This window comes from Dermochelys coriacea, chromosome 3 (genome assembly GCF_009764565.3).
Source record: "Dermochelys coriacea isolate rDerCor1 chromosome 3, rDerCor1.pri.v4, whole genome shotgun sequence".
NCBI lineage: Eukaryota > Metazoa > Chordata > Testudines > Dermochelyidae > Dermochelys > Dermochelys coriacea.
In genome coordinates this window covers 100,113,901-100,140,757 of record NC_050070.1, presented here as the reverse complement: position 1 = coordinate 100,140,757, position 26,857 = coordinate 100,113,901, and the positions used below count along the sequence as shown (strand labels likewise).

The following is a 26,857-nucleotide window of genomic DNA, read 5'->3' as shown; positions in this document are numbered from 1 at the left end:
ATTTTGAGCCAGCATGAAAGAGCCTGACGTGATACTTCATTACTATCCCAAGCTGTTTCACCATAGCCATTGTTGTTACTTTTATCAGGCAATGCCTTGCAGTAATGCATCTAATGTACTGTATAAGGTAGTTTTTCTCCATATACAGTAATATTTGTATGTGTTCTAGTGATTACATGCTCTGTTCAAATTGGAGCTGATCATTTCCAAACTTCCCATTCAATACAAAGGTTAACTACACTCTTGCTTCAGCCAACACCTTTAAAATAATTAAGAAAACAGGCTAACATTTTTTCCTTTACCATCCCCCCTAAAATGATGACTTCCTCATCCTCTGGGATATGCAAACTTTGTTATAAACATTTGTGCTAAAGATTTTTACATAGCTCCCACTGAATTCCATGGGAGGTCATGTGCTGGCAACAATTCCAGTTTAAGACTTTAAAGAAGTGGGCTCCAAAAACATGAACAAGCAGGAAAGAAATACTAGTGATTCGGAGGGCCCATTTCAGTAAGGGTCAGTAGGGCAAATGGCAAAAAACTCTACATTAACACAGAGTTGAAATTGCCTGGTGGTATGTCTTCCCCTTGCAGAAGAATGTGTTAAGCAAAACTCAACCTTCTGAAAACCAGGATATGCACAGGTAAGGTTGCCCATTCAACCTTAACTCTGCCTTCTTCCAGCAATGCCCCAATATGCCCATTAACACATACCTCTTTTGTTCCAGCCCCACAGCTGCTGAAATGTACAAGCTCCTCACCTCTTTTTACTACCCATTCACTCACCCACAACATTCCATCTTACACTATTAAAAGACCCTAGAAAATTTCAAGAAAATGTGTGTTAGCATTCCATTTTAGAGCACTTGGAAGCATGTTCCTTTAAATAGGAAGTATAGAATGACAGCGGAGGGAAAGGACTCCTCTACACATCCATCTGCAGCACAGGAGTTCTGAAAGGTGTGAAATGGCCCATTTATCTCAATGTGAGGTTCTCAGCTGAAGGAAAACTCCCCATGGAGATGAATACAGACTGAAACAATAGCTCTGAGCTGTGACCATTTATCTCAGCGGGTGCCCCCCCTAGTGCTTTACAGCCTGGGATATACATGAAGTACACCAGTTCTCCGCTCCCCACCCAAAATGGCTGGACTTCACCAGTGTTCCTTATTTTGGAGAGTGAGTTATTCTTTATTTTTTGGGGTAGAATAGTTATTGTGGCAATGAAATATTCCCTGTACACAAAGAAACTCTGCTAAATTACAGTTAAGGATGCAGAAGTGCATTTTCACTCAGTGCAAACAAGAAGAAAGGAAATTAGAGGGAAGATGATTCACCTCTATCCTACACCTAGATCATACCTAACTTCAATACCTGGAAAGATACTGGAGCAAATTATTAAACCATCAATTTGGAAGCACTTGGAGGATCATAGGGTTATAAGGCATAGTCAGCATGGATTTGTCAAGAACAAATCATGCCAAACCAACTTAGTTTCCTTCTTTGATGGGGTGACTGACCTACTGGACTGAGGGGAAGCTGTAGACATGATATACAGTATCTTGATTTTAGTAAGACTTTTGACACAGTCCCGAATGATGTTCTCATAAACTAACTAGGGAAATGCAGTCTAGATGAAATTACTATAAAGTGGGTGCATTACAGGTTGGGAAACTGTACTCAAAGAGTAAGTATCAATGGTTTGCTGTCACACTGGGAGGACACATCTAGTGGGGTCCCATAGGGCTCAGTCCTGGGTCTGGTACTATTCAATATTTTCATTAATATATTGGATAATGGAGTAGAGGGTATGCTTATAAAATTTGCAGATGACACCAAGCTGGGAGGGGTTGCAAGAACTTTGGAGGATGGGTTTAAAACTCAAAATGACCTTCAAGAATTGGTCTGAATTCAGCAAGATGAAATTCAACAATAACAAGTGCAAAGTACTTCACTCGGGAAGGAAAAAAATCAAATGCACACCTACAAAATGGGGGAATAACTGTCTGACTGCTGAAAAGGATCTGGAGGTTATAGTGGACCATACACTGAATGGAGTTGTCAATGTGATGCAGCTGTAAAAAAGGCCAATTTCTGATTCTGGGGTTAACAGGAATGTTATATGTTAGACACAGGAGGTAATTATCCTGCTCTACTCGGCACTGGTGAGATCCTACTGGAGTAGGGTGTCCAATTCTGGGCATCACAATTTAGGAAGAATGTGGACAAACGGGGAAGACTCCAGAGGGGAGCAACACAAATGAGAAAAGGTTTAGAAAACCTGACCTATGAGGAAAGGTTTAAAAAAAACTGGGCATATTCAGTCTTGAGAAAAGAGGTCTACATGGCAACCTGATAAGTCTTCCAATATGTTAAGGGCTGTTATACAGAGGATGGTGATCCATTGTTCTCCATGTCCACTGAAGGTAGGGCAAATAGTAATGGGCTTAAGCTGAAGCAAGGGAGATATAGGTTAGATATTAGGAAAAACTTTCTAACTGTAAGCAAAGTTAAGCTCTGGAATAGGTTTTCAAAGAGGGGTTTGAAGTCACTGTCATTGGAAGCTTTTAAAAATAAGTTGGACAAATAATTAAGGATTGTCTGGGTTTACTCAGTCTTGCCAGAGTGTAAGCGGCTGGACTTGATGACTTCAAGATCCCTTTCAGCCCTACATTTCTGTGAGGGATGAACTGAAAATGGAGTGTATCTTCCAATGAATACAGAAAGGGCTAAATTGTGCTAGGTAGATTCTGAATATAGGCAGTGCAGTGGCATCTTGCCCAGATGGGGTAGAGGGAGAGACTGTCCCTTCTTCACCTGCCCCTCATTGTGTGCCTGTGCATGTCCTCCATCCTTTAGGTGCCTCCTCTTTACCCCTAATTCCCTTCCTCCTTTGAGATACTCTCCTTGTAGAATCCTTACCCACCCTTCACACCCAAACAGTGGGCCAGTCAGAATCTATCCCCTTTACTCCAATCTACAGGTTCCATTTACAACCTTAATTATGACCTTTTCCCAGATACCTTATAACAAAACCTTCATATGAAATATAACATTGCAGACTGCTCAATGGCAGTCTCAGGCAGTTCACCCATTCACTGCCCCAGGTGCCACTCCCTCAGTGGCTGGCAGGGGAACCCAGGCCCATCCCTTACTCTGGGTTCCTGCTCAAAGACACTCTAAACAGCAGCTGAGGAGTGGTTCCCTCCTTCATCTTGTTGCCTTTCCCTGAACTTCTCCCTTACCTCCTGGCCCTCCCCACTCCTCTGGGTTTACCAGCCTCTCAGCACCCTCCTCCCAGGGAGTAACATAGGCTACTTGTCTGTCTCTATAGCCCCCAAACACTACTCCCTCTTCCCAGGGAGCGACTGGGGACTACCTCCCTTATATAAGGCCTGGCCTGTTCCCTCTCAGGTGAGCCAGTTAACGTTTTCCAGCTTAAATCTCCCCCTTTTGCAACTTAATGGCCTGATTGGATCTATTAGCCTAACTCAGCACTTGCAGAGCCAGTGTGGGGAGTATACCCCATCACAATGGGGCTCCCATTGGGTTGGCTTACGAAGCTTAAATTACAAAGCTTAATTTACATGCAACTCAGAGACAGGTGCATAATCTTTTGTCTGGCAGAAAACCTGTTTGTCAACTCTGCATTGACACAGACTTCAGGAACATATTGCCAGTAGACATACATACTTATGTAATATCTGTACATACATTTTACCACAATATTAATGACCAGTGTGACTCTGGCTTTCATTTAAGACCTCATGCAACATTCTTTGTTGATCCAGGGTGTACACACCAGAGTCAAGATATTCTTGTAACCCCCTTGCCAGTTGGCATTGAGGGGTTCATGGGTCACAACAATGGCTTAAAACTCTTCAAAATGAAACATAGCTATTCCTAGGTTGGTCCTTGGGGACAGAGGGCCTTTTCCAATCTACTCCTGTGTTAGAAATAAGCAACCCCAAGGTTAGTAAATAAGCAAACCCAAGGTTTTCCTAGTCTGGATCACTCTGTGGTGTCTCTCTTTGGGGGCTTTGCATTGTCATCCTGCTGTTGCTGAAGTGATTTCTGCTCAGATCCTGCTAGCAAACTGTGGGCAGCAATTGGACTACAAGGCCCCCAGTCCCTGGCTGTATGTAGTTGCCTGTTACAGCAGCATAATCTCTTTGGGCCAAACATGTAGTCAGAGCATAGTGATCTTCGGCACTTTGTTTGAAAAAAACCTTCTTCAAGTTGCTGCCCTTTAAGAGCCTGGGTTGGCTTCTGGCTTTGTGTCGCTGACAGGCTCAGTCAGTTTCTCTTTACAAAATCTCTGGCTTCAGAGTCCATGAAAGTCTCGGCTGCTTCCTACAAATTCTGCACAGACCTGTATTCTGGTGCAGCATCGGGCAGTCACAGCCTACTCTGCATGGGGCTCTGCATCCAGCTGCAGCCTGCACAGCTTCCTGCTCTGCAGGCAGCTCTCCAGTTCCTGTGACAGCATGTTTGTCCTTGTGGCTCTCCTTTGAACAATAAAAACACTCTCCGTAGCTGGATCTCTCTGAACACTGTTTGGGAAGGCTCACAAAAGTTCATTTACAACTTAATCTGACTATTGTGATTATATTGTAGCAAACTGACTGCGTATGTGCACCACTAACTTTCAGTTGGAACTGGAGCTAGTAGCATGTGCTGTAAGTCCTATACTTTGAATAGCTAATGGAGAGTCTCCTTTAACTAAAAGCAGTAGGGCTGGTGCTGTTAGTGCACCAATTTTATACCACTATTGCTCTGAAGTTATGAGGGACCCTAGTGTAGTTTCATGGATGTTACCATGCTTGGCTAGATGGCCAGGGATTTTTAAAATATATCTTAAGTTAACGGAACATTATTCACATGACTCTTTTTGACTGTGAGTAGAAGACTCATATTTTGAGGAGCTCTTAGGCTCTTTGACTGCTCAAAAGGAGTTAGGGACTTAACCTCCATTAAAATCAATGCAGGTTAGTAGCCTACATAGAAGTTAGCCTTACTCCAATTGGTCCAACAAAAGATATTACCTCACCTACCATGTCTTTCTAATATCCAGGAACCGACACAAGTACAACAACACTGCAAATAATTATTTTGAGCGTTCAGCCCTTTCTCTCAAGAAAGGAACAGTATTTGTAATTCCAGTATCACCTCCAAACTTATTCTTTTATATTTGCAGAGCCAAGCTGCATGACATGTGCAGAGTTTGCATAGTACAGTGGTCACACTTTTAGGTTTCATTCTAGTTTTAGACATATCAGATCCAGAGGTTAGATCTCAGAAGATGGCAGAATTTTTCAAAACAGAAAATAACACGTTATGTGTGAGCACTCCAGGCTCATTTTCTCAAAAAGTGGAATAAAAGTTATGAATATTAAAGATATAGATTGAATGGTTTTTAGAAGGACTTTAATGTAAGAGAGAAAATATAGTAATCTTGAATGGGGTTGTAGTTGTATCAGTATTAGGACAAAGGATTAGAGAAATGTTTAGGAGGAGCGAGAGATGCTGTGGAGTGTGCAATCAAAGGATGGGGTTAATAGATACAATAGCTGGCAATTTGGTAAATGGATGTCAAAATAAGAGCAAAAAGTTGAAAGAAGGAGAGTGGAACAGGGTCAGCTGGTTACATTATTTTTCTTGTTTTCCTAACAGTATGCAAAAGCATCTAAATGAGTTAGGAGCCTAAGTCCCATTTTTTTTCAGTGAGACGTAGGCTTTTAAGTGACTTGGGAACTCTTGAAATTTTTTACCAATTACATGACCTACACTTCACAAAGGTCATTTATTAGGGTCAGCCATGGTTTCCATCTATTTCCTTGTTCTCCTTGCAGGTTACTGAAATGTTCCCGGGCATATCTAGAGAAGTCTGATTCTACATGAATTCACATTTTAAGAACAGAAACCCTTTGTGAGCAGGGAGTTTCTATACATTTGCATCCAATAGGAAAATATTTCTAAAGCCCAAGAATTTTTCTGTTCAAATATTTCAAGAATGAAGGGAGATTAGAATGACATCTAACATGAAATCCTGGTCGCTGTTATCAAATTGAAGGTAAAAAGAGAATTGATTTCTAAAAACAATTCTGAATGTTGACAACTGTCGTAATTTTACTGCGAGGCTTGTGATATTTGGTATTTTACTTCAAGGCCCAGCTCCTGGAGTCATGAGGATTTCCTCTTGCATTTAAAAAAAGAAATTAAGTTTCTAGCCCTCTTGGTTGCAGAATTAAACTTAAAAACGTGAACCAAGTTCACTCTAAAGCCTCAGGAACCAGAAGGCAAATAATATATATCCATATATTTTTAAACCTCATAGCTTAATCCAATCTCAGGATTTTTTTGGGGTGAGGGCCGGTTTATGGTTCTTGAATGTTTGGGACTGGCAACACAAAGCTCTATGGTTGAGATTCACCCTGTACATGCTTAGGGCTCCACACAAGGCCTATGGTCCACTTATGTGCTACTAACGTGCTATTTTGGATACTATGTGTTTTGTATCCACCAGCTCACTGAGTAGAACTCTCTTGACCTCTCCAAATTTGCAGTTATTCAATAGACAACATTAGGCATGTCTACATGAACAGTCAGTGTTCAGCAAGCTGGAGTATAAGTCCTCAGTGCCACAGACAGTGCGTGGCATGCTGGAGCATTGTAGATTTACACCACAGTCTACTGAGCAGTATGCTTTCATGTAGACTTGCCTCTAATTTCTGGAGACTGGAAAAAGCGTCACCCTGGTAGACTAGCAACGTATCGTAGTGATGGCTGAGATCTATTTTCCATTTTGTGATAAGATTAGTTTAGATGGTGGTGCATGAACGGCCCGTCCTTGATAGTTTAAGGTTAAACTGTTTCACAACAGTTATGCCCTTGGTAATATTGTACTATATATACAATCTGGGCTGCTTGATTATGGCTTCATATCTAGAAACCAACTTTCTAGCACTATCCATTAGAGAATTAGCTAAATATCTTCTCCTGTATCATTGCCACAAATGCTCTGTAGATTCCCTGGGAAATGGAGGGGGAGAGAAGCAGCATTCAAGTCTTGCGACGCACTAATGAGGCATGTACTGGCACAGTGTAATTATACTAACAGACACACTAACTCTAAGCTTCTAAAAAACCCCAAGATCCCAGTTTGGCACATTTCTAGTTTAGTGTTTGAAAACTGTAAATGAATAATAGGAATTTATATTGTTCTTTTAATCTCCAAAGCATTTTTGAACCAGCATTGACAACTGCTGATGGCATTTAGAAAACCCAAGGATCTGGTCCTCCATTGTCTTGCACCTTGTGTAGTCATTTACAAAGCAAGTGCAAAGTGAGTGTAAAACTACACTGTTTCCAAAGATTTGAGAAGTGAACATTACTCTGCTTCTGATCTATGTCCCACACCCCCACTGCCCTGTTACTTTTAAGCTGAAAGTGGACTTGGGCAAGCCTGAACTTGCAAGTGACTTTCACAATGCCAGCTCCCAAAAGGTCACAAAATAGATTTACAACAGCTGTAAAGTTGTGGGAGAAGGAACCTAGGGGTAAGTTAACCAGATATCTCTTTGTGATAGATATTGCAACCACATGCAGTATCTTTGAGGCAACTCACTGCATGAAGTTTATGTATCATGGTGGGCCAGTGATTGTATGAATGTCTATGGAATAGAAAACGATCAATGGTTACTACAGCTCCATCAGGAACTAAAATAGTGGGAAGTGATTATATTGAATCACTCACATTATAAATACCTCCAGAGAAGGACCACCCCTGGAAAGGTTTGCATATTCTGGTTCAAATTGGGTTTCCAGAGGCTAGGAAGACAAAGGGCTTTTGGCATAAAAAGGCTACATTTAAACTGACTCAGGGCCTTCTTTCTGATCCAGCAAATGGACAGGACCTTCTGTGCAAGGGTTCCAACCGTTGCGGAAGGGTTGGAAAAACTTTGGCCTACCAGACTGATGGGTGATCTCCAGTAAGCTTTTAGCACGAATATAGGAACTTCTGTTGGTTTTTATATGTTGTCTCTGTCAAGCGTTTTGCCTTAAGAATCAAGGTGCTTGCTTAGAAAGAGCTGTGTGGTAACTTGTAACTAGGGTGGCCAGAATACCAGAGATCCAGATACTTCCAGCGGGGTGGCACTCTGCACAATGGCACCCTCCATGAGGTGTGAGCTATGGTGCGTGCAAGTTCAGACGAGCTAGGGAGGAGCAGCGTGCTCTCTTACCAGACAAAACCACATCCAGTACCGGATAGGGACAAAGGTTACCAAAACAGGACTGTCTGGTTAAGAACCAGGTGAATGGCCTGCCTGCTTGTAACTGCTGGCAATACACTGTTCAGAGCCCTTGGAGAAAGAAAGCAGCGCACAGGTGCTGGCCTCTAGGTAGACTAATTTGGTGGGATATCACAGTGGAAGGCAGATTGCTACGCAGTCTTAAAACCTCCCAGGTCAGAAGGGAATGTGATAAGGGGCCCTACCCAGAGATACAGGTGATGGCTGGAGATCTGGGAGCTCCTGGAGTAGACCACAGAGAGGGGGATACTGTGCAGTTATCCTGAAACTGATGATTTTTCTTGGTTTTGATCAACTAATTGTTACCTGGTATGTTCAAGTATGTCTGTTAGAAAGGACTAGGAAGAAGAACAGGAAAGTTGCAATCAGTAATGGAAAGAATAAGGTAAATAATGGAAAGGAATGCAAGGAAAGGTTACAATCACTGTAATGGATGACTAGGGCTAACAACAAAATGTAAACACAGTTTTGGTATAAGATCTCTCTAATGCTTTCCAGAGGTCATAAAGCATTTTAAATGGGGCAAGAAATAGCATAGCATAGCATTATGCTGGATCCCAAATGCCCACAACCTGATTCTAAACTAGCAATTACTCAGGGCATGCCTGCTGCTCACAAACACTGATGATATCAGTTTTTGTTTGCCAGGAGATTGAGATTCCAAATACCATACCAGATTCTTTAATATGTTGAGCCATTTATATAAAAACCCAAGACATTCCACAACTTCTTCATAAACTTCAATGTGGAAGTTTTACTGCTCCATTGCCTTATGAACAATAGCATCAGAACAGCCAGCTCAGACAGCTTCAAGCTTGATAACTCTAATAAGAGACTTGCAAAGACACTTAAAGTGATGACTGCATAATCTTCAACACTGTGTATAAGTACCAGAAAAAGATTCCTTAATTTCTAAACTTCACCCAGTTAGAAAAAGTGGTTCAGTGCATGAATCTTTTCCCTTCCACAGCAGTGTCTCTTCTGCTTCCTTTTTTGAGCACTGAGGATTTCTTCAATTAACTCTTCCTCAGACTCAAGGTCATATGTTATCTTTATTACTGATCATATGGATTAAAGTTGCATCTAGACGTCACAGCTGAGATCAGGGCACCATTGTGGTAGCCTCTGTGCAAACACACAAGAAGAACCTTTGTGTGTTTTGTACAGCAGCTAGCGCAAATGGTGCCCTGGTTTCAGCTGGGCCTTCTAGATGCTACTCCCTAAACAGCTTACGGTCTAAATAGACAAGGCAAAGTGGGGAAGGCACAAAGCGAAGTGACCTGCGCAAGGGCACACAGCAGCTAGCATGGAATAGAACCTACATTTTCTGACTCCCCATCCAGTGTGCTATCCAGTAGACCACACTGCCTCCCTCCCCAAATCTTCATCATTCCTGGCTTTATTTAGAATTGGAAAGTACTGGTTTGTTGTTATATATAGACAATACCTCATCCTGACTGCTGATTTGATTGCTCAGTAAATAGAATAACTTCAGAATGGAAGACTGTATGTCCAAACATTTTTATGTTTATATAAATCTAGTTAAGGCAATTACAGCTTGGCCTGTAGGTAAATTTAAATCACTTCTGTGAATCACTTGCTGTATGTCGTAATTTCTATATCAACAGAATAGCACTCTTAAAAGATTGTCACTCAGTCTATTTATAAACCCAGAACTGAAATCTGTCATAAACACGCTACAGTTCTTACTCTTAACTATGAGTTTACTATAGGTCAAGTCCTGGTCCCCTAGAGCAGCATGGTCCAGTGGACTGGGACTGCAGAGACCTGGGATGTATTCCTGGCTCTGCCACTCTACTGGTGTGTGAACTTTGGCAAAACACTTCACATCTCTGTGCCTCTGTTTCCACTCCCACTCTCCCCCACCATCTGTCTATATAAAAAGATTCCAGGATTGTCATCCTATGTCACTCTAGAATGTCTGTAGAGTCAGTGTGACATGATGGAAGCAGCTACAAGCATAGCTGAGAGCTCTCTTTGTTCAGAATATCACCAGATTGAATCATCACTCGGTTTCATGGTCTGTTATCATCCAATTTTTAAGTTCTCAGCCATTTTGACATTACAGATTACACCGGTGCAGTGTGTAGCTACAATAAGCCTGTATCTATGTCATGCCAAGAGTCCTAGACTTGTGATATCAGAAGTAACTCAACCAATCATGCCCTTACTCTATAGCTAATTTGCATGCAGTTTCACTGGCTGTTTGAGGGAGACTGCACAGATCATAGATTACTTGGCCTAATTGTTACACCCGTGCGCCCACACAACTCAACTCTCCCAGCACACATCCCATCCCCCCACAAAAATCAACATACCTACACAAAAGAACACAACCAGCACACACACTAACCCCAAATTTCCCTCTGAAGCCTAGAATGTCTGAGTGAAGTGATGGAAACAGCTACAAGCATGGTGAGGGCTCTTTTTGTTCATAATATCACCAGAATCAGTCTTCCCTAGGATTTGCAGTCTTACCATCCAATTTTTAATCTCTCAGACATTCTTGGCTTCTTTACATACATAACTTTATGAATTATACACATGCAACAGCACAGGCTTTCAGCTGCTAGTTAGTGAAATCTTTGGGCCAGTGATTATCTCTCTCCATGTGCATGCACAGTGTTTAATGAAATGGGACCCGTGTCTTGATGGGGCTGCTCCCATAATATAAACAAAAACAGCCTTGAAATCAGTTGCAAAATTCCTATTGATTTCAAGGGGGCCAGAATTTAGATCCAGTACAGGCATTTTATTACTTACATGCTGTAGATGGATTTAGTCACCTTTAATTTTTCTGTTGTGTTGTATAAGTTAGAAGACTGGCAGATAGAAGGATGGACCAGTGGTTCAGGCACTAATTTAGGACTTGAGTAGACCTGAGTTCAATAACCTGCTCTTCCAGAGACATTTTCAGGTGATGGGCAAATCACTTAGCCTTTTCTGTGCCTCAGTTCCCCATCTGTAAAATGGGGATAATTGCACAGCCCTACCTCGCAGGAGTGTTGAAAGGATAATTACATTAAAGTTTGTGAGATGTTCAGATACTACAGTAATAAGGGTCTTGTGAGACTCCTAGACAGATACTGGTGTGCTGCTGAGTTTATCTGAAAGGCTAGCACTTCCCAAGAGGATGGGAAGATGATGCACATACACAAATCTCAAAATCATTTTTTTTCTACATCTATGTCAATACCACTCAGGCACCATTTTGTAAAGGCCGGGATTATATCCATGTCATGTTATGTTTCTGTGAAATTCTTGCATTAGGAAAGTTGCTAATTATTACAATCAATCATAGTTAATCATATTTGACACTTATCCTGTTTATTTACATAAAATTCACCTAGTTTAATAGATTGCATTATTTATATATATCTTTATATATTTTAACACTACAAATTGTGTTTAATGCTGATAGCTCATACTTTCTGGTTATAAAGATTCAGTGGAATTTAAAGGGCCTGATACAGGATTGTAAAACTGACTAAATGCTGGCATAGAAAACCAATATGATTGGTGAATTTTTGTTTCTTCTTTTATCTCACTGATAAACAATTACTAAAGTAAATAAGTGTTCCATGAAACATTCAGTCTGGTAGGAGCAATAATTAGAGCCTGATCCAAAGCCTCAGTGGAAGAGTCATTGACTTCAATGGTTCCAGCTCTTACTGAGCTAGATTAACAGGTTTAAACTAATTTGTCCACTGAACTCAGGTGAAAATCAGAAATTAATTAGACAGCCTCCATTTCTGTACATCACAAAACCATCACATCATATAATTCTCTGCTCAGGAAAGGTGCAGGACTGGAATAACAGATGTTTTAAGACTGAGTGTACAGATTTGACAGATTCCCTGTGTTGGAAAAACTTGAAGAGTTTACTGATTCTTATGCGGAACAAGCCTGCTTTTCTGTTACCTCATCCTCCTGCCTTCTTTGTCCCCATTTGTGTTTCATTCACCTTGTCCTGTTTTTAAAGAGACAGTCCCATATTTAAGCCCTCCTGCAGGTGTCCTGACTTTTTCTTAAAAATGGGCAAATTGTCCTGTATTTTCTGTCTCTCTCCCTCATCAGTACTGGCAGGTCCTGCTGCTGGCCAGATCCCAGCTTGCTAGCCACCCAGCCACCAGGGGTGCGTCGGGGGGGGTCAAGTGGCCAATGATGGGGGTGGATGTGCAAGGTTGGTGGCAGGGCAAAGCTGCAGCGCATGCGGCTGAGCCACTCCCCGTGACGGTCCGTCAGTGCAGCCCCCACCCCGCATCCCGTTCTGGACGGCATTGGCTGCACACTGTGAGCTCTGAAGAGATGATCTCTGCAAAGACACAGGCCAGGTCATCCCTTTCTCCACTCCTCCTTGCCCTTCAGCTGGAAGCAGCTCCCATCCCTTCCCTCCTGCACAGCGCCGAAAGGCTGCTGCTGGCCACATTCTGGTGTGAACCTTGGCTGAAATCTGGAGAGGGAGATACGTGACCCTGCGTGCCCCTCCTTGTGTTACCTGGCGCCGCATCTTCCCGAGGCATCAGGTGAGGCGGGTCTATCCCAGGGACCCAGCCAGGCATGGAGGGCGGAGGGTCGGTCAGTCATTCCCCCCATTCACCCCCCCATGTGAGAGAGGTGAATGGGAATGTGTGTGTGTGACATCTCCCTGTGTGTGGGGGGGGGGTAGGGATGTGCGGGTCACCCCTCCCTGTGTGAACCCTAAAGCCTTAAAGATACAAAGGTAAATAAAAAGAATTCGCAGTATTTCTTTTTAACAGGGGTTCAGTCAACTTGATGTTAATTTGAACATTTGTACTGCATAGTTCTGATTGATTGCTGTTGAACTCGCTTGAAAATGAGTAATTTTACCAGGTGTCCCATATTCAGCATAAGAAAATATGGTCACCCTACTCATAAACCTTGATTACAGGCTCAGGGACTATCTTCCTTTTGCTTCTACCAATCTTCTGTTTACTACAGCATTCTTGCCTGGAGTCCCTAGGCTTAACTGCAATATTACCAGTAATATACTGTACTACTACGATGACACCAGTCTACATTTCCTGGTTCAGCCATATGCTATTAGTCTGTTGCTTTCATGACCATTAAAGGTGCTGAGAGAGATGAGGTAGGTGAGGTAATATCTTCTATTGGCCCAACACTTCAAACATTAAAAGTACTTGCATTTATATATAAATACCATTAAAAAACATCCTCAAGATCCTCATTTGGTAGCTAGTACTAGGAAACTAGCAAAAAAACTATTTCCTCCAACAACTTTCTCCTAAAAAATCCACAATGCCCTGTTTTATAAAGCAGAAAAAATAAAACCCAAGGTAGAATGATCCTTCAGTGAGCTGAATGAAACATAGAAATCCAGTAATCTGACACCTTTTTATTAATTGGTAATTCTCAAGCAGTCACTAACACTGAGAAGCTACCTAGCTAACACTTAGTGTTTGTGCTTTGAATTCTGTTGATGCTAGATATGAACTACGGAGAAGGAGATGATTAAGAAACACTCAGGAAAAGTTTGATTTCAGACCAGTGTAATTCAGGAGTAATTTCACTGAAGTCAATGGAGCTCAATCAGTTCAGAACTGCTGTGAGATCAAAATAAAGGCCTCAAGAATTTGAAGGAAAAAAAGCAGCTGTTATGAGTGTATAAGACACTGACTAATGTTAAGTTTCAGAGTAGCAGCCGTGTTAGTCTGTATTTGCAAAAAGAAAAGGAGTACTGGTGGCACCTTAGAGACTAACAAATTTATTAGAGCATAAGCTTTGAAGTGAGCTGTAGCTCACGAAAGCTTATGCTCTAATAAATTTGTTAGTCTCTAAGGTGCCACCAGTACTCCTTTTCTTTTGACTAATGTTAAGGGTCATATTTCTCTTACAGGCTGAGAAAGGCAAGCAGCCAAATGCCAAAGGAAAAGCCTGAGATAATATTTACACCCATTTCTTCTCACTTTAGCGTTTAGCCTAACTAATGTTTAACAATGTCAGTCTGAATCAGTTTTCTTTTCCTGTAAATTGTGGGCTCCTAATTGTACAAAGGGGATGATGAATATTAATTATTATATTTATTATTATTACAAGAAGTGATTTTTTTCCCCGGGTTGCCCCAAGAGCATGGCAGTGCTTGTCCCCATGTCCTTGATAGTTCAAATAAATGAATACTTCCCCAGTTGGTGGGGAAAGAAGATTAGCTCTGTTAATAGATTGCAATGCAAACGTGCATAAGTATATAGAACAAAAAGAAAAGGAGCACCGGTGGCACCTTAGAGACTAACAAATTTATTAGAGCATAAGCTTTCGTGAGCTACAGCTCACTTCATCGGATGGATGCATCCGATGAAGTGAGCTGTAGCTCACGAAAGCTTATGCTCTAATAAATTTGTTAGTCTCTAAGGTGCCACCGGTGCTCCTTTTCTTTTTGCGAATACAGACTAACACGGCTGCTACTCTGAAACCTGTGATCATATAGAACAATTATTTTATAGCTGGGGTCAAATTTTGTCCTCAGATAAGCAGGCGAAAGTCTCACTGACTACAGTGGGCACGGTGCCCATTTATCAGAGAGCAGAACTGAGCCCACAGATTGTATAATTTTAGATATGGTTATCACACTGTTCCCAATCAAGTTCTTTGAAGAGCAAAATCTTTATTGTGACTGAAAGTAAATGTTGCTAGGATTTGAATGGAGATAACAGTTAAAACTGTCTATATTCTTTCTTCTGAGTGAAGTGGTACTCTAAATAGATCCCTTCTTTAAAGATTACTTGGAAGTGCTGGTATTTTCTAGGACTGACTGAATTTTCTTCTGATGGAACATAGGATTTTCAACTAAATTAAAGTTTTCATGAAAAGTGGCTGCTTTCCTCAAATTTCTTTTGATGGAAAACTGAACACCCAGATATTTTTGATGTTTTGGTAAATTTTTAGACCATTTTCTGGATTTTAGTTTATATTTACTTACTTACAAACAGAATTATTTTTGTTGTCATAGAAATTTTCTGATGAAGAAACCTCCATTTTCCAACTACCTCTACTGTTCTCATAGTCAAGACCCTACCAAATTCATGGTCCATTTTGGTCAATTTCACAGTCATAGGATTTTTAAAATAATAAATTTCATGATTTCAGCTATTTAAATCTGAAACTTCATGGTGTTTTAATTGTAGGGATCCTGACTCAAAAAGGAGTTGTGGGGGGGTTTGCAAGGTTATTGTAGGGGGGATTACGATACTGCTACCCTTACTTCTGTGCTGCTACTAGCAGTGCCGCTGCCTTCAGAACGGGGCAGCTGGGGAAATAAGGATGGCGTGGTATGGTATTGCCACTCTTACTTCCGTGCTACTGCTGGCAGGGTGCTGCCTTCAGAGCTGGGCATCTGGCCAACAGCTGCTGCTCTCTGGCCGCCCAGCTCTAAAGGCAGCACAGAAGTAAGGGTGGCAATACCGCAACCCCCTTAAACTAACCTTGTGATCCCCTCCCCGCAGCTCCCTTTTGGGTCAGGACTCCCAATTTGAGAAATGCTGGTCTTCCCAATGAAATCTGCATAGTATAGGGTAAAAGCACACAAAATACGCGATTTCACAAAGAGAGACCAGATTTCACAGTCCGTGACATGTTTTTCATGGCTGTGAATTTGGTAGGGCCTTACTCATAGTGGAATGAGCTTAGTGCTTATCCAGGTGTGTTGTGGTCTGATTGATTTTAAGAAAGCAGAAGTTTTGGGCAGAATGCTCCAAATTCCTCCAGAATGCTTTGGTCAGCTTCCTGACCTGAGGCATTTGCTACATTTTGACAATTTTTTTTCCATCATTTTTTGCCAGAAAAAAGCTTTGCTGTGAGTATAGAATGAAATATTCTAAACACGTCTCTGACTCCACCCTTGTATACTTGCAGATGAGATTGGATTTCTGCCACTGATTTTTTTTCTTTTACATTAAAAATACTTTTCTTATTTGTGCGTCTGCACACTGGATATGCAGACACCAGGATGCCTGGAACTGGTGCAGAAATTTGTATCCCGTGCACAAAAGAACCCAGCTCCAGAGGGGATTCTTCTGAAGCAGTGCAGGTGGAGGGGAATTTTGAAGGTATGATGAGGGAGACAGCAGGACAAGACCAGATCTATGTCTAGGCAGCTCTATCAGCCATCCTTCTCTAGAGCATGCAGCATTGCTTGTTTTCCATAGTTCTGTTTCTCGTAGTTTCTGGCACAGTTTGATCGATGTTTCTGCCTATTGCTCATGTGATGAATGTAACTCCCCAAGAATTACGGGGTTTTGACTATATTTTTAATACATGGCAAAAGTTTCTGGAGCCGTGGACAGCGAGGCTTTAGCGTTTTGTATAAATCTCAAAAAATATCAGATGCAGGATTGTCATTGGCAGTGTGAAGTTCCTATACAGGGGACTTTATTTGTTTTAACAGTATGGTGAACACTTGAAAATGTAGCAGAGGACTGCAGACTGCTACAAAATGTTCAGTAGGGCCAAAGTCACCTTAGACGCCCAATAAGCTTTGAGGTCTGATTCCTTTTATCTATTTCTTTTGCTCACACTGCCCCCTGAAGGTTACCTGGGCTCTGTTGGCCCAGTAGGAGTGAGTTGCGAAAGAGAAGGGCTGCCACTGAATGCCTAGTTAGCAGCCACAGATGGTTAAAACTAAGGGACTCTTAGCTTAAATATTACTCTCACCTGCTGCTGCAGTTTGAGGACAGAAACTGTGTTTGAGATGTATTCAAACCACTAAGGGCTTTAGAGCTCAAAGCTAAAACCTTGAGCTATACCAGGAAGGAAACAGGAAGCCAGTGCAGTTGCTTATGAGTCCAGTATCTTCCCAATGCTAACCCTGCTGGGCAGGTGCACAGCTGCATCAGCTTTAGCTTCTGAGTGCTTTTCAAGTGTAGCCCCATGAACATCTCATTATAGCAATAGATCAAGAAGTCACAAGAGGATGGATCACAATGGCAAGATCCAGACCCATGACAAAAGTCACAGATGTCTAACCAGACACATGAAAGGTGCATTTATAGGGATATCCTTTTCCCAAAATCCTCCAACTACCTGCTACTGAATCTACTCATTATAGCTATGAGTCATCTGTGATCCTGGAGGTACATGTAACTGATCATAAACTAACAATGCATTACAACAACCTCAAGTTTAATACCACTCTTTTTTTTTTTTTGCCTTGCAAAAGTCAACCTCGGGACACTAATGTCCTGTACCTTGTGTGGACAGGTAGCAACTTGCAAACCCTTATGCTCCCCGCCATGCAATTTCTTGCTCCAGCCAAAAGTATTCATCTTTGCAGGCAGGCTAGTCAAATCACATTTCTTACCTCTAGTTCCTGAGTATTCAGCCCAAAGAAGGGGAACAGAAGGGTAGTGGTGGGCATATTGGTCTGGGGATTAATTGTCATTAATTAATTTATACCTTGAGCAAGGGAAGGGGAGGATAACACTTCTACAGTGAGTGCTTCTCATCATCAAAAGTACTAAGACTACGGAGGCAAAGTCCATAAATAGCCTGCATTTGTCATCAGACACTCAAGCACTTTCAAAAGCATAATTTGCAAAGGCACATATGGTATAAAAGAAATCATGAATTGGACATGCATACATGTAGGACTTCTAAAGTTGTTCTGAAACCCTTGTATAACCCAATTCATCTGTATTTCCTTCCTGGAATTGTGTATCAGTTTGTTGGCTGATTTAGTGTATTCAACTGGCAGGAAGGATTACCTGTAACTTGAATGACATAGTAATGAAATTTGCACCTGTAGGATGAAATCTTTGCTGAAGCCAATAGGAGTTTTGCCATTGACTTTATGGGGCCAGGATTTCACTTTTACTATTAAGCAAATCTAGAGGTCGCAGCTCACTAAGTGTAACATTTTAGTCAGCTGTTTTTCCTTTCTCCTTTGCTACCACTTAAAATTTAAAAGATTTCTGCACTTTCCAAAAATTGTTAATTATAGTTCTGAACAATTGTTTACTGGACCGTACCAAAATCTAGGACTGTACTAGCAAACTATATAGGAAGGGTGCGTTTAAAAGTAGTGAAGAAGCAAACTAGAAAAAGACAAGAAACAAAAGCTAAATATGTTTCTTAGACTCATCATGAGGGTTACTTTAGCAAACTGTAACAACCTTAACTATAGTGTGTTAGCTTCCCCCATCCCCACGAAAACCACACCCACTATCATTAAGATCATAGAAATTGTTCATAGCTTTAAACCATAAAGGAAGCAGGAAGGCAAAGGAAAAGCATGTGGATGAATGGCAAGGCAAAAGAATTTATTCAAGCAAAAAATGCACCCTTCAAAAATTTTTCACCACAGATAGTGATCCTGAGAAAGATAGCTATTCCAAAGCTTGTCGTTGAAGGTAATAAAGAAGAGGCACTGTCAGGGATTGAGGAGTTAAAGGAGACATACTATCCTAGAACAAACTGATAATTCAGTGGGAGCAAGATCAAATCCTTAAAATCCAGTATCGGTGGAGCCAGGTGGTATCAATCAAGGAGTACTGAAAGAATTAAAGAGAGTGGTTGAGCTGTTTAAAAAAAGAAAAGAAATGTACTCTCCACTACAGTAACTAATTTTAATGAGGGTAGTCTCTATTGTACTGATAGATATTGTTAAAAAGGTGCTAGGTTGATCTTGGAAATCACATAGTTTGTGAACTTTAGTTCAGTACCAGGTACATTAGTGGAAACCATAATTAAAGACGGTTATACAATAGACAGAAGAGCATGATAGGATATTTACAAACAGCACAGTTACTGTAAAGGAAAATCATGCCTTTCTAAGCTATAATTTATGTGAACTTTCATAAAAGATATGACAAAGCTCATCAGAACCTATTAAGAAAGCAAAAAGAAAAGGAGTACTTATGGCACCTTAGAGACCCCTTTTCTTTTTGCGAATACAGACTAACACGGCTGCTACTCTGAAACCTGTTATTAAGAAAGCAGTCATCCAGTGAGAAGCAAACTTTTGTCTTTATTAGAAACTTGTGAATAGATGGAAAACAGGATAGGAATATATTTTATATGCATTTTCAACAGGGAAGGAGGTTAATGGTAGGGTATCCCACAGAATCGTACTAAGACTTATTTAATATGTATTACTTATCTGAAAAATGAGGACAGGAGGACAACAGAAGTGATAAAATTTGCAGATGACCATTATTTAGGTCACCCATAGAGAAGCCTGCAAGGAACTTAGATTATCAGGGTTGGAAGGGACCTCAGGAGGTCATCTAGTCCAACCCCCTAGGACTAATCCCTAATTTTTGCCCCAGATCCCTAAATGGCCCCCTCCAGGATTGAACTCACAACCCTGGGTTTAGCAGGCCAATGCTCAATCCACTGAGCTATCCCTCCCCCTTCAGAGGGCCCTAACAAAGCTAGCTGAGAGAACATTATGATGGCAGATGAAATTCAGTATAGACAGTCCAGAACAGAATCGGGGAAATTTCTATCTACTGTATCAAGTCCTCAACTCTCTACAACCCTTGGAGATATCCCATTCAAGTACTGACCCAACCTGTTCCTATTTTAACTTTGAAGATCTGGCTTCATTACAGCATAAAGTGATTTGGCTGTTACATTCATTCTGAATGTCTTAATTGGAAATATCTGGATATTTCTCCCAGTAAGGCAATGGGGAAAAAAAAGCAATTATGCTTTCGAAACTTCTTTTTTAAAATTTAAATTTACATTTGGGAGATAAAGTTCATACTCCTCTCTCAATGCAATCAGAAAGCAGAGATTTGCATATCCGGATGCTATCTAGCTGACTCATTAGAGGCAAACAATAGTTCCCACTGAACTCAGCTGCAGCCATTCAGAATGAACACATTACTCCTATAATTCACTAAGCAAACTTCATGTTTTGAGGAGATAAACAACAGAAATTTAGTGCTTTGCAGCAGTGTTATTTTCAGCCAGGCCTTAAGCCAAAAATTTAGTTTTATATAATAGCAGAAATTTTACTACTTGAATGTTTTTATGGAGAAACAGATGTTGCTTTGTGATAGAGAAACCCAGTCTGCAAAATGAGCAGCGTGTCTTGTATAACCCCCCCCCCCCCACAACACACTGCAGCTTTGTCAGAATGGGATATATTTATAGAATAACTTGATTCTGTCCATTTTAGGGTTTGTCAACACTTCAGATTACTGCGCGGCAAGCCAGGGCGTGAATCTGCAGTGCACCAGGTTGCTGTGCGGCAACATCCATGTGGACTCTGTTACTGCTGACAGAAAGTCCCAGAGTGTGGCTTAGCACTACTTGAAAATGTGCACGTAGGACATCAATGCATGGCAAGCTGCTGCTTGGCAAGCCCATAGTTTCTAAGCACTTCACAATCTTTAATGTGTTTATCCTCAACACTGAGGTAGGAAAGTACTGTTATCCCCATTTTACAAGCAGATAACTGGGGCACAGAGAGACAGTGGACTCATCCTCACTGCAGCGTTCACTTGAATTATCTACACTGGTTAACTCCTCTTGAGTTAGGCTAGTTCGAGTGAGAGTAACCATGCTGCAAAACGCCACTTGGGCTGCCCACAATGATTGAAATAGTGGCATAGAGTAGCGAAGTCCCAACTTCATTACTAGCTCCAGCATCAGCAGCACTCGCACTTTAACCCACATCCACGAATGGGCCAGCTCGCTCACAGTTTACAAAGCCACTTAACTTAAACTAGTGATTTGTGTGTGCAGAGGGGAGTCAGGTTAGGGGCAACATTCAAGTTATGCCGCAAGCTAACACTACAAGGTCACGCTAAGTCTGTGGCAAAGCAGAGGTTTGAGCCCAGATCTCCAAAATTCCAGATTAGCGCACTAACTACCAGTCCATCTTTCCTCTATGATTGCAGCTCCTGCAATAAAGTCGCTCAGGGTCCAGTTCAAAGGAAGTACTATGTTTATTGAAATAACTGTTCAGGATGGCAGATTAGCATGTTACTTGGATGGGAAAACCTGGCTTAGTATATACATTGTCAGTAGCAAAACTGATATTTTAGATTATTCACAAATTTCAACATGTATTAATGTGAAAACTTCCCTCCCTCTCGGCCAGAACAGTTGTATTAGGCCATGAACCTTGCCTCTTCTGAATGTTATTGAGGACAAGTAGTCAATATCTTCATCAGTAGGAGCTGCATAGGTAATGCCTTATCCACAATTTGAATACCAAGCACTTCCTCATTTAGTTATCAAGCAGCTTGTTTTTCAGCATAAATCACCCTTGGGAATTGTTCATATTTTAGAAGTTTATCTTTAAATGCGGACACTCATGGACAGAGATGCAATTCATAATGGAGCTGGAGAAGAAATGATTGCTAGTTACTGGAAAAATATCTCCTGTTATTGAACATCAGTGAAGCTAAATTTGGGATATTGTTAAAACCAGTGAAACTTTTAATAAAACTCAGATTAATTTCAGAGAACATGGAATCCATTCTCTCCCCCACCCCCAATACTTGGACTCCATGAAATTGCTCTGGTGGGTTTCCAGATTTAGAGATGTGCATAGTGGAGATGTTAATTTAAAACATACCAGACAAAGTGTAATTAGTGTCTTGTTCTGCATTTCAGTGTTAAGTTTGATTTTATATCTTTGTCAGTTAATACTGACTATCTGTATTGATATCACTATATCTTGCACTCCGAATTATTTACTGAAGATTAATTTGTTTGTGTATTCTTATAGCCGCAGATCTGGCCAGTATACAATGAACCATGAGAACTCTAAGACGTCCACAGAGAGGCCACAATTTGACCGCTCAAGTTCCCAGGATTCCTTGGATGAGTTGTCTATGGATGATTATTGGAAAGAACTTGAAAACATCCATGAAACCAGCGAAAATAATCATAAAGAGCAAGAAGTAGTTGTGGTGAAAGAGCCTGATGGTAACATTTTGATGAAGGGTTATTTTAGTGGCCACTGATTTTGAGTACCCAGTTTTGAGATACCTTAGGATTCATTTTCAGAGGTGCTGAGGATCCAACAACTTCAAATGAATCAATAGGAGCTCTCCAGCACCTCTACAGATCAGGCCTTTGGTGCCTTAAATTGGACACCCAAAAAATGAGGTACCCCAAATTCGTGGCTGCTTTAAAAAATATCTGTCCTTAAAGAGTTATGCCAGAGTAGATAAAATAAGTTTTATTTTCCTTAAAAGGTATTTCCAGATATTCTCTATTTTCAAATTATACTAGTTTAAGATTTATAGACAGATTATATTCTTGAATTTAGGAAGAAAAGGATTTGTTAATACAATTAGTAATTACAATAGGTACGATAAAATTGCATAATGGGCATACAATCTCATGCTTCAGAACAGAAGCCAACCACTGACTACCTGGGTTTAGGAAGCAACAACTCCTACAGTTGTGACATGGTGTAATCTGTTATGGGGGGTTTAGACCTTCTGTGAAAAATCAGGTACCAGTCCCTGTCAGAGACAGGATTTTGGACGAGGTGGACTGATCCAATATGGCAACCGCTTACTTTTCCGATAAAGATCCAAAGCCCTGAATACCAGAATGTAAAAGTAATCTAAATGTAAAGGAAGCATTTATTTTCAACAATATGGTGTGTGCTTCTCCCAAAGATACGAAATTGTTAGGAAACATTCCCCCCCCCCATTCTGAAAATGGTGAATTAAAGTTTTGGGGTGGGATTTTCAAAGATGATCTCATAGGCTTTCAGGGGGCCATGTGCTCATACTAGCTCCCGTAGGCACTTTTACCTGAGGGTGGGATTTCAGAAGAAGGTAACAAACTACGCTACAGATTCCTTGTTTCTAGTCCTTACTCCAAATTCTGAACTTCCTGCTTGGGGAAAACTCCAAGTCAATGGGGAGTTTTGTCCAAGTAAGAAGTTCAGGCTATTGCCCTAATGCAGTAACAATTAGTAATACAGACTCTACTGCTGTTCAGTGAGAGCTCTACTCTTTCACTTGTCCATGAATACAAAGATGCTCACCAGGGTTTAAGAGACACTAGGCTACAATGAATAAAAATATTGACGAGTATGTGCCAGATTCATCTCTCAGATAAACTGATGCTAATCCAGAGCTACTCCATTGATTTAACTGAGATGAGAATCCAGCTCTACATACTTAATGACCATTAAAAACTTGAGGGCAACATCAAAGGTCAGTACAATCCACTCCACATCAGGGTTTGGTAGCAATTTTAAACAAGCACCATTATGTAAAAATGTGTTTGAAGAGTACAGGGTTGTATTACACTCTTGGTCAATCACAATAATTAACAGATGCTTTCTGCGATGAATGGTCAATAAAAGATACATCATCAGCTAGAAACAACAAAACAGTGATAATCTTACTGCATATCAGTACAGATTAGAGACTGCATCAGTATAGATAATTAAAAATTGCATTAAAATCGCCTATTAGATTGAATTACCCCTGATCAAATTGAACTAGATCACACTAGTGAAAAGCTATAGGAATTACTGTACTAAAAAAACAAGGCACACAAATTTAAGTTAATGGTATAAAAAGATTGAGTACTGAACTATAAATAAAGTGGTTCTGATTAAAGGCTTTCAAGCTTTCTTCTATCTACCCCCTCCACTGGAATAGGGACAGCTGGCAGAGAAAGAGATCTTTACTGCTTAGTTAGAAGTTGAAACAGTGAAGAGAGGTAAGGATCACGTTTGTAAATGGCGTATGAAGGATTAATCCATAGAAATTAATTAGCATGTTACGAGGTAGATGGTTATAAGTACCTCAGCAGAAGGTGCTATAGACTGTCCTAAACCACCTGTTGACTTGTCAGACTATCACAATCTACAGTAACATAATTTTTTTTAAAGGGTTAATCACATATTAACTGTTTAGACACCATAAGAGTCCCCTTAATATAATGTGTGACCATGCTAAGAATTGCACTCCACTTGCAGATCCTCCTTCAGACCTTTTCCTGTAGGTTCACACAGACTACATGGCGTGGCTTTAACCCACTGTGCTCAGCTACAGAGCTCAGACCCAAAAATCTAGCATTCATGTCCTTTGATTTTTCTCTTCTCTCCTGGCACAGAGGGAGAATTGGAAGAAGAGTGGTTAAAGGAAGCTGGACTGTCAAACCTTTTTAGTGAGAGCACAGGAGATTCCTTAGACAGCATGGTGTTTCTGTCCACATTGACGCGAACTCAGAGAGCAGCAGTACAGAAGCGAGTGGAGACTGTCTCACAAACCCTGAGGAAAAAAAACAAGCCGTACCAGGTTCCTGACGTCAGAGATATCTTCAGGCAACAAAGTGATTCAAAGGAAAAAGTAAGCTCCTTAGTATGGTTTGGCTTTGTTCTACTCTGCTGAAACCCTGGCTGGCCTTTTCAGAAGGGTTCAGTACTGGCCTCACTCTGCTCCCTAAAGTCAATAGTAAAACTCCCACTGACTTCAGTGGCAGCAAAGTTAGGCCAATGCTGAATACATTTAGCATGTAGAGTGGAGTTTTCAAAAGCAAATATTAAACATAAAAAGGAAGAGCTATTCTTCCCTACGCAGGAGTAAGCCACACATGGAAGAAGAAACTTGGATTCAGTGTAGGGAGTTGCCTGGTAATTTTTCTGTTGTGAGGGTTGGGGTTTGACCTCTTTTCCCCTCCAGCCCCCCAAAGCAGCAACTAGGCATTCAGCTGGGAGAAGATACTGATCTGATGGTGGCGCAGGGCCATCCACATGCAGGCCTTGTTCCTTGATATTCGCTTTGTGGCCACTTGCCCTTATTTTTGTTCCTGAGCATTGCACTTCAAGTGGTTGTAGCGAGGTGGAGAAACTGAGACCAGCTGATTTCCTCCCACACTTGACCCATCCCTTCTAACACCGTGGAGCTAAAATTCTCCAGAGGAAGTTTGTAAGCTACATGCTGCAGAGACAGAACTTCTCCTTCACCAAGATCAAGCTCCCTTCTGCATATGGATGGGGAGGGAAATATGGGGCTTGGGACCGTTAATTCTGCAAAACATTCTGGGGCCCATTTTATAGGAAACAGGTTATACCAAAGAGTGAAGTTGTGTTATACATTGTTATACCGTTAGATCACAGAGGCGGGATAAAATGCAGTTTAGAGCAGTTTCATTTCACTCTTAACTAATTCAGTTAATTCAGCATGAAAAAGGACATTCAAGTTCTTGTATTCAAGCCATAAATTATGAAGCACAAACAAGTTCTTGTAATCCTGCAGCATGTACCAAAGAGAAGATTCTAAATAGGAAAAAAAAATCTTCCTACCACTGTCCCTTCCGTGCCACAAAACAGGAGTGAATCCACTCTGCTGCTGATACTCCAACCTAATACAGCCTCTGCCTATTTTCTGTATCCCTCCTCTAGCAACAGGAAAGAGATAGGACAGGAAAAAAGCTATCGAGTCATGGATCCTTCCCTGCCATGTCCCCAAAGAGCAGCGGGGTGACTGCACAGAGTCCTCTGGAGCTATGCTCTTAGTGCACTGGGATTGCATATACCCTGCAAAAGCTCCCCACTCCTGCTCTGCCCCGCCCCAGCGCCGTGGAACAACCATAGATCGGGCGCTCTCTGCACTCACAGAGGTGGGAGTAGGATTTGCCTTTCAGGATCTGGGATTTTAAAACAAAATGAACCTGACTTGTTTTTTCACCAAAGTGTTGCAGTTCACCCTTATTCTCCCCAAGTCTTGGGCTGCACAGATCTTATCTAAAATGTCAGGCAAGAGCCAGATCACTAAATATCTAGTTAACGTTCTGGGCTGTGCAAGGAGTTAATGAAACTTTAATATGGAAATAAGAAACTGCCTGGACCATGAGCGTGAAGATTTCCTGGCTAATACTGTATCCATAATAATCTTAGACATAAACAAGCAATGGAACTTCAGAAGTCTTGTTTGTTTATAAACTCAGGGCTGGATTTTAGTTGATCCTGCAAGGCTGCACTATGGGAGCAAAAATGGCAGAAGTGGCCTTTGTCCTCCCTCCCTTCTTGTCCCTTTGTGGAGTGGACCAGCTATACTGTTGCTGGGAATGCAAGCAGTATGCACAGCTAATATCACTAGCCTCCCCCCCCACAAGGACTAGGATGACAGCAGGGCCAGATCTGTCTTGGACCCATCAAATCACAGGAGTGAGTACATGCTACGTTCTGCACCAGGGTGACAGTGCTTCTGCTGCAGCTTGCGCTTTTGGGCTGAGTCAATCAGAATTCCTCCTGGGAGCTCCCACTGAAATATTATTATAATAATAATACCTAGTTCCTATATAATGCTTTTCATCGGTACATCTCAAAGCACTATATAAAGGAGGTCCAGTGTCATATGCCTCTTTGACAGATAAGGAAACAGAACCACTGTGAGGTTGAAGTGACTTGCCCATGGTCACACAGCAGGCCAGTGGCAGAGCCAGGAATTAACCTCAGCTCTCCTGAGTCCCAGTTCTGTGCTTATATTACATATAATCTCCCCCTCTACAGCCCCGCCAGGGCAGACTGTGGCTTTAATTCACATTTTAGCCTTTCC

General features: G+C 41.3%; 1 protein-coding gene across 3 annotated transcripts in view; it reads left to right on the top strand.

Annotated features, from left to right (window-relative positions):
- Positions 1 to 26,857, top strand: part of ARHGAP18 (Rho GTPase activating protein 18) — a 117,370-nt gene that overhangs the window by 46,823 nt on the left and 43,690 nt on the right. For all 3 annotated transcript variants that reach the window (XM_038397020.2, XM_038397021.2, XM_038397019.2), the window contains exons 2-3: positions 22,051 to 22,250; positions 24,411 to 24,646. In XM_038397020.2, the coding sequence (XP_038252948.1) occupies positions 22,051 to 22,250; positions 24,411 to 24,646 (436 nt within the window). The remainder of the gene's footprint in view (positions 1 to 22,050; positions 22,251 to 24,410; positions 24,647 to 26,857) is intronic.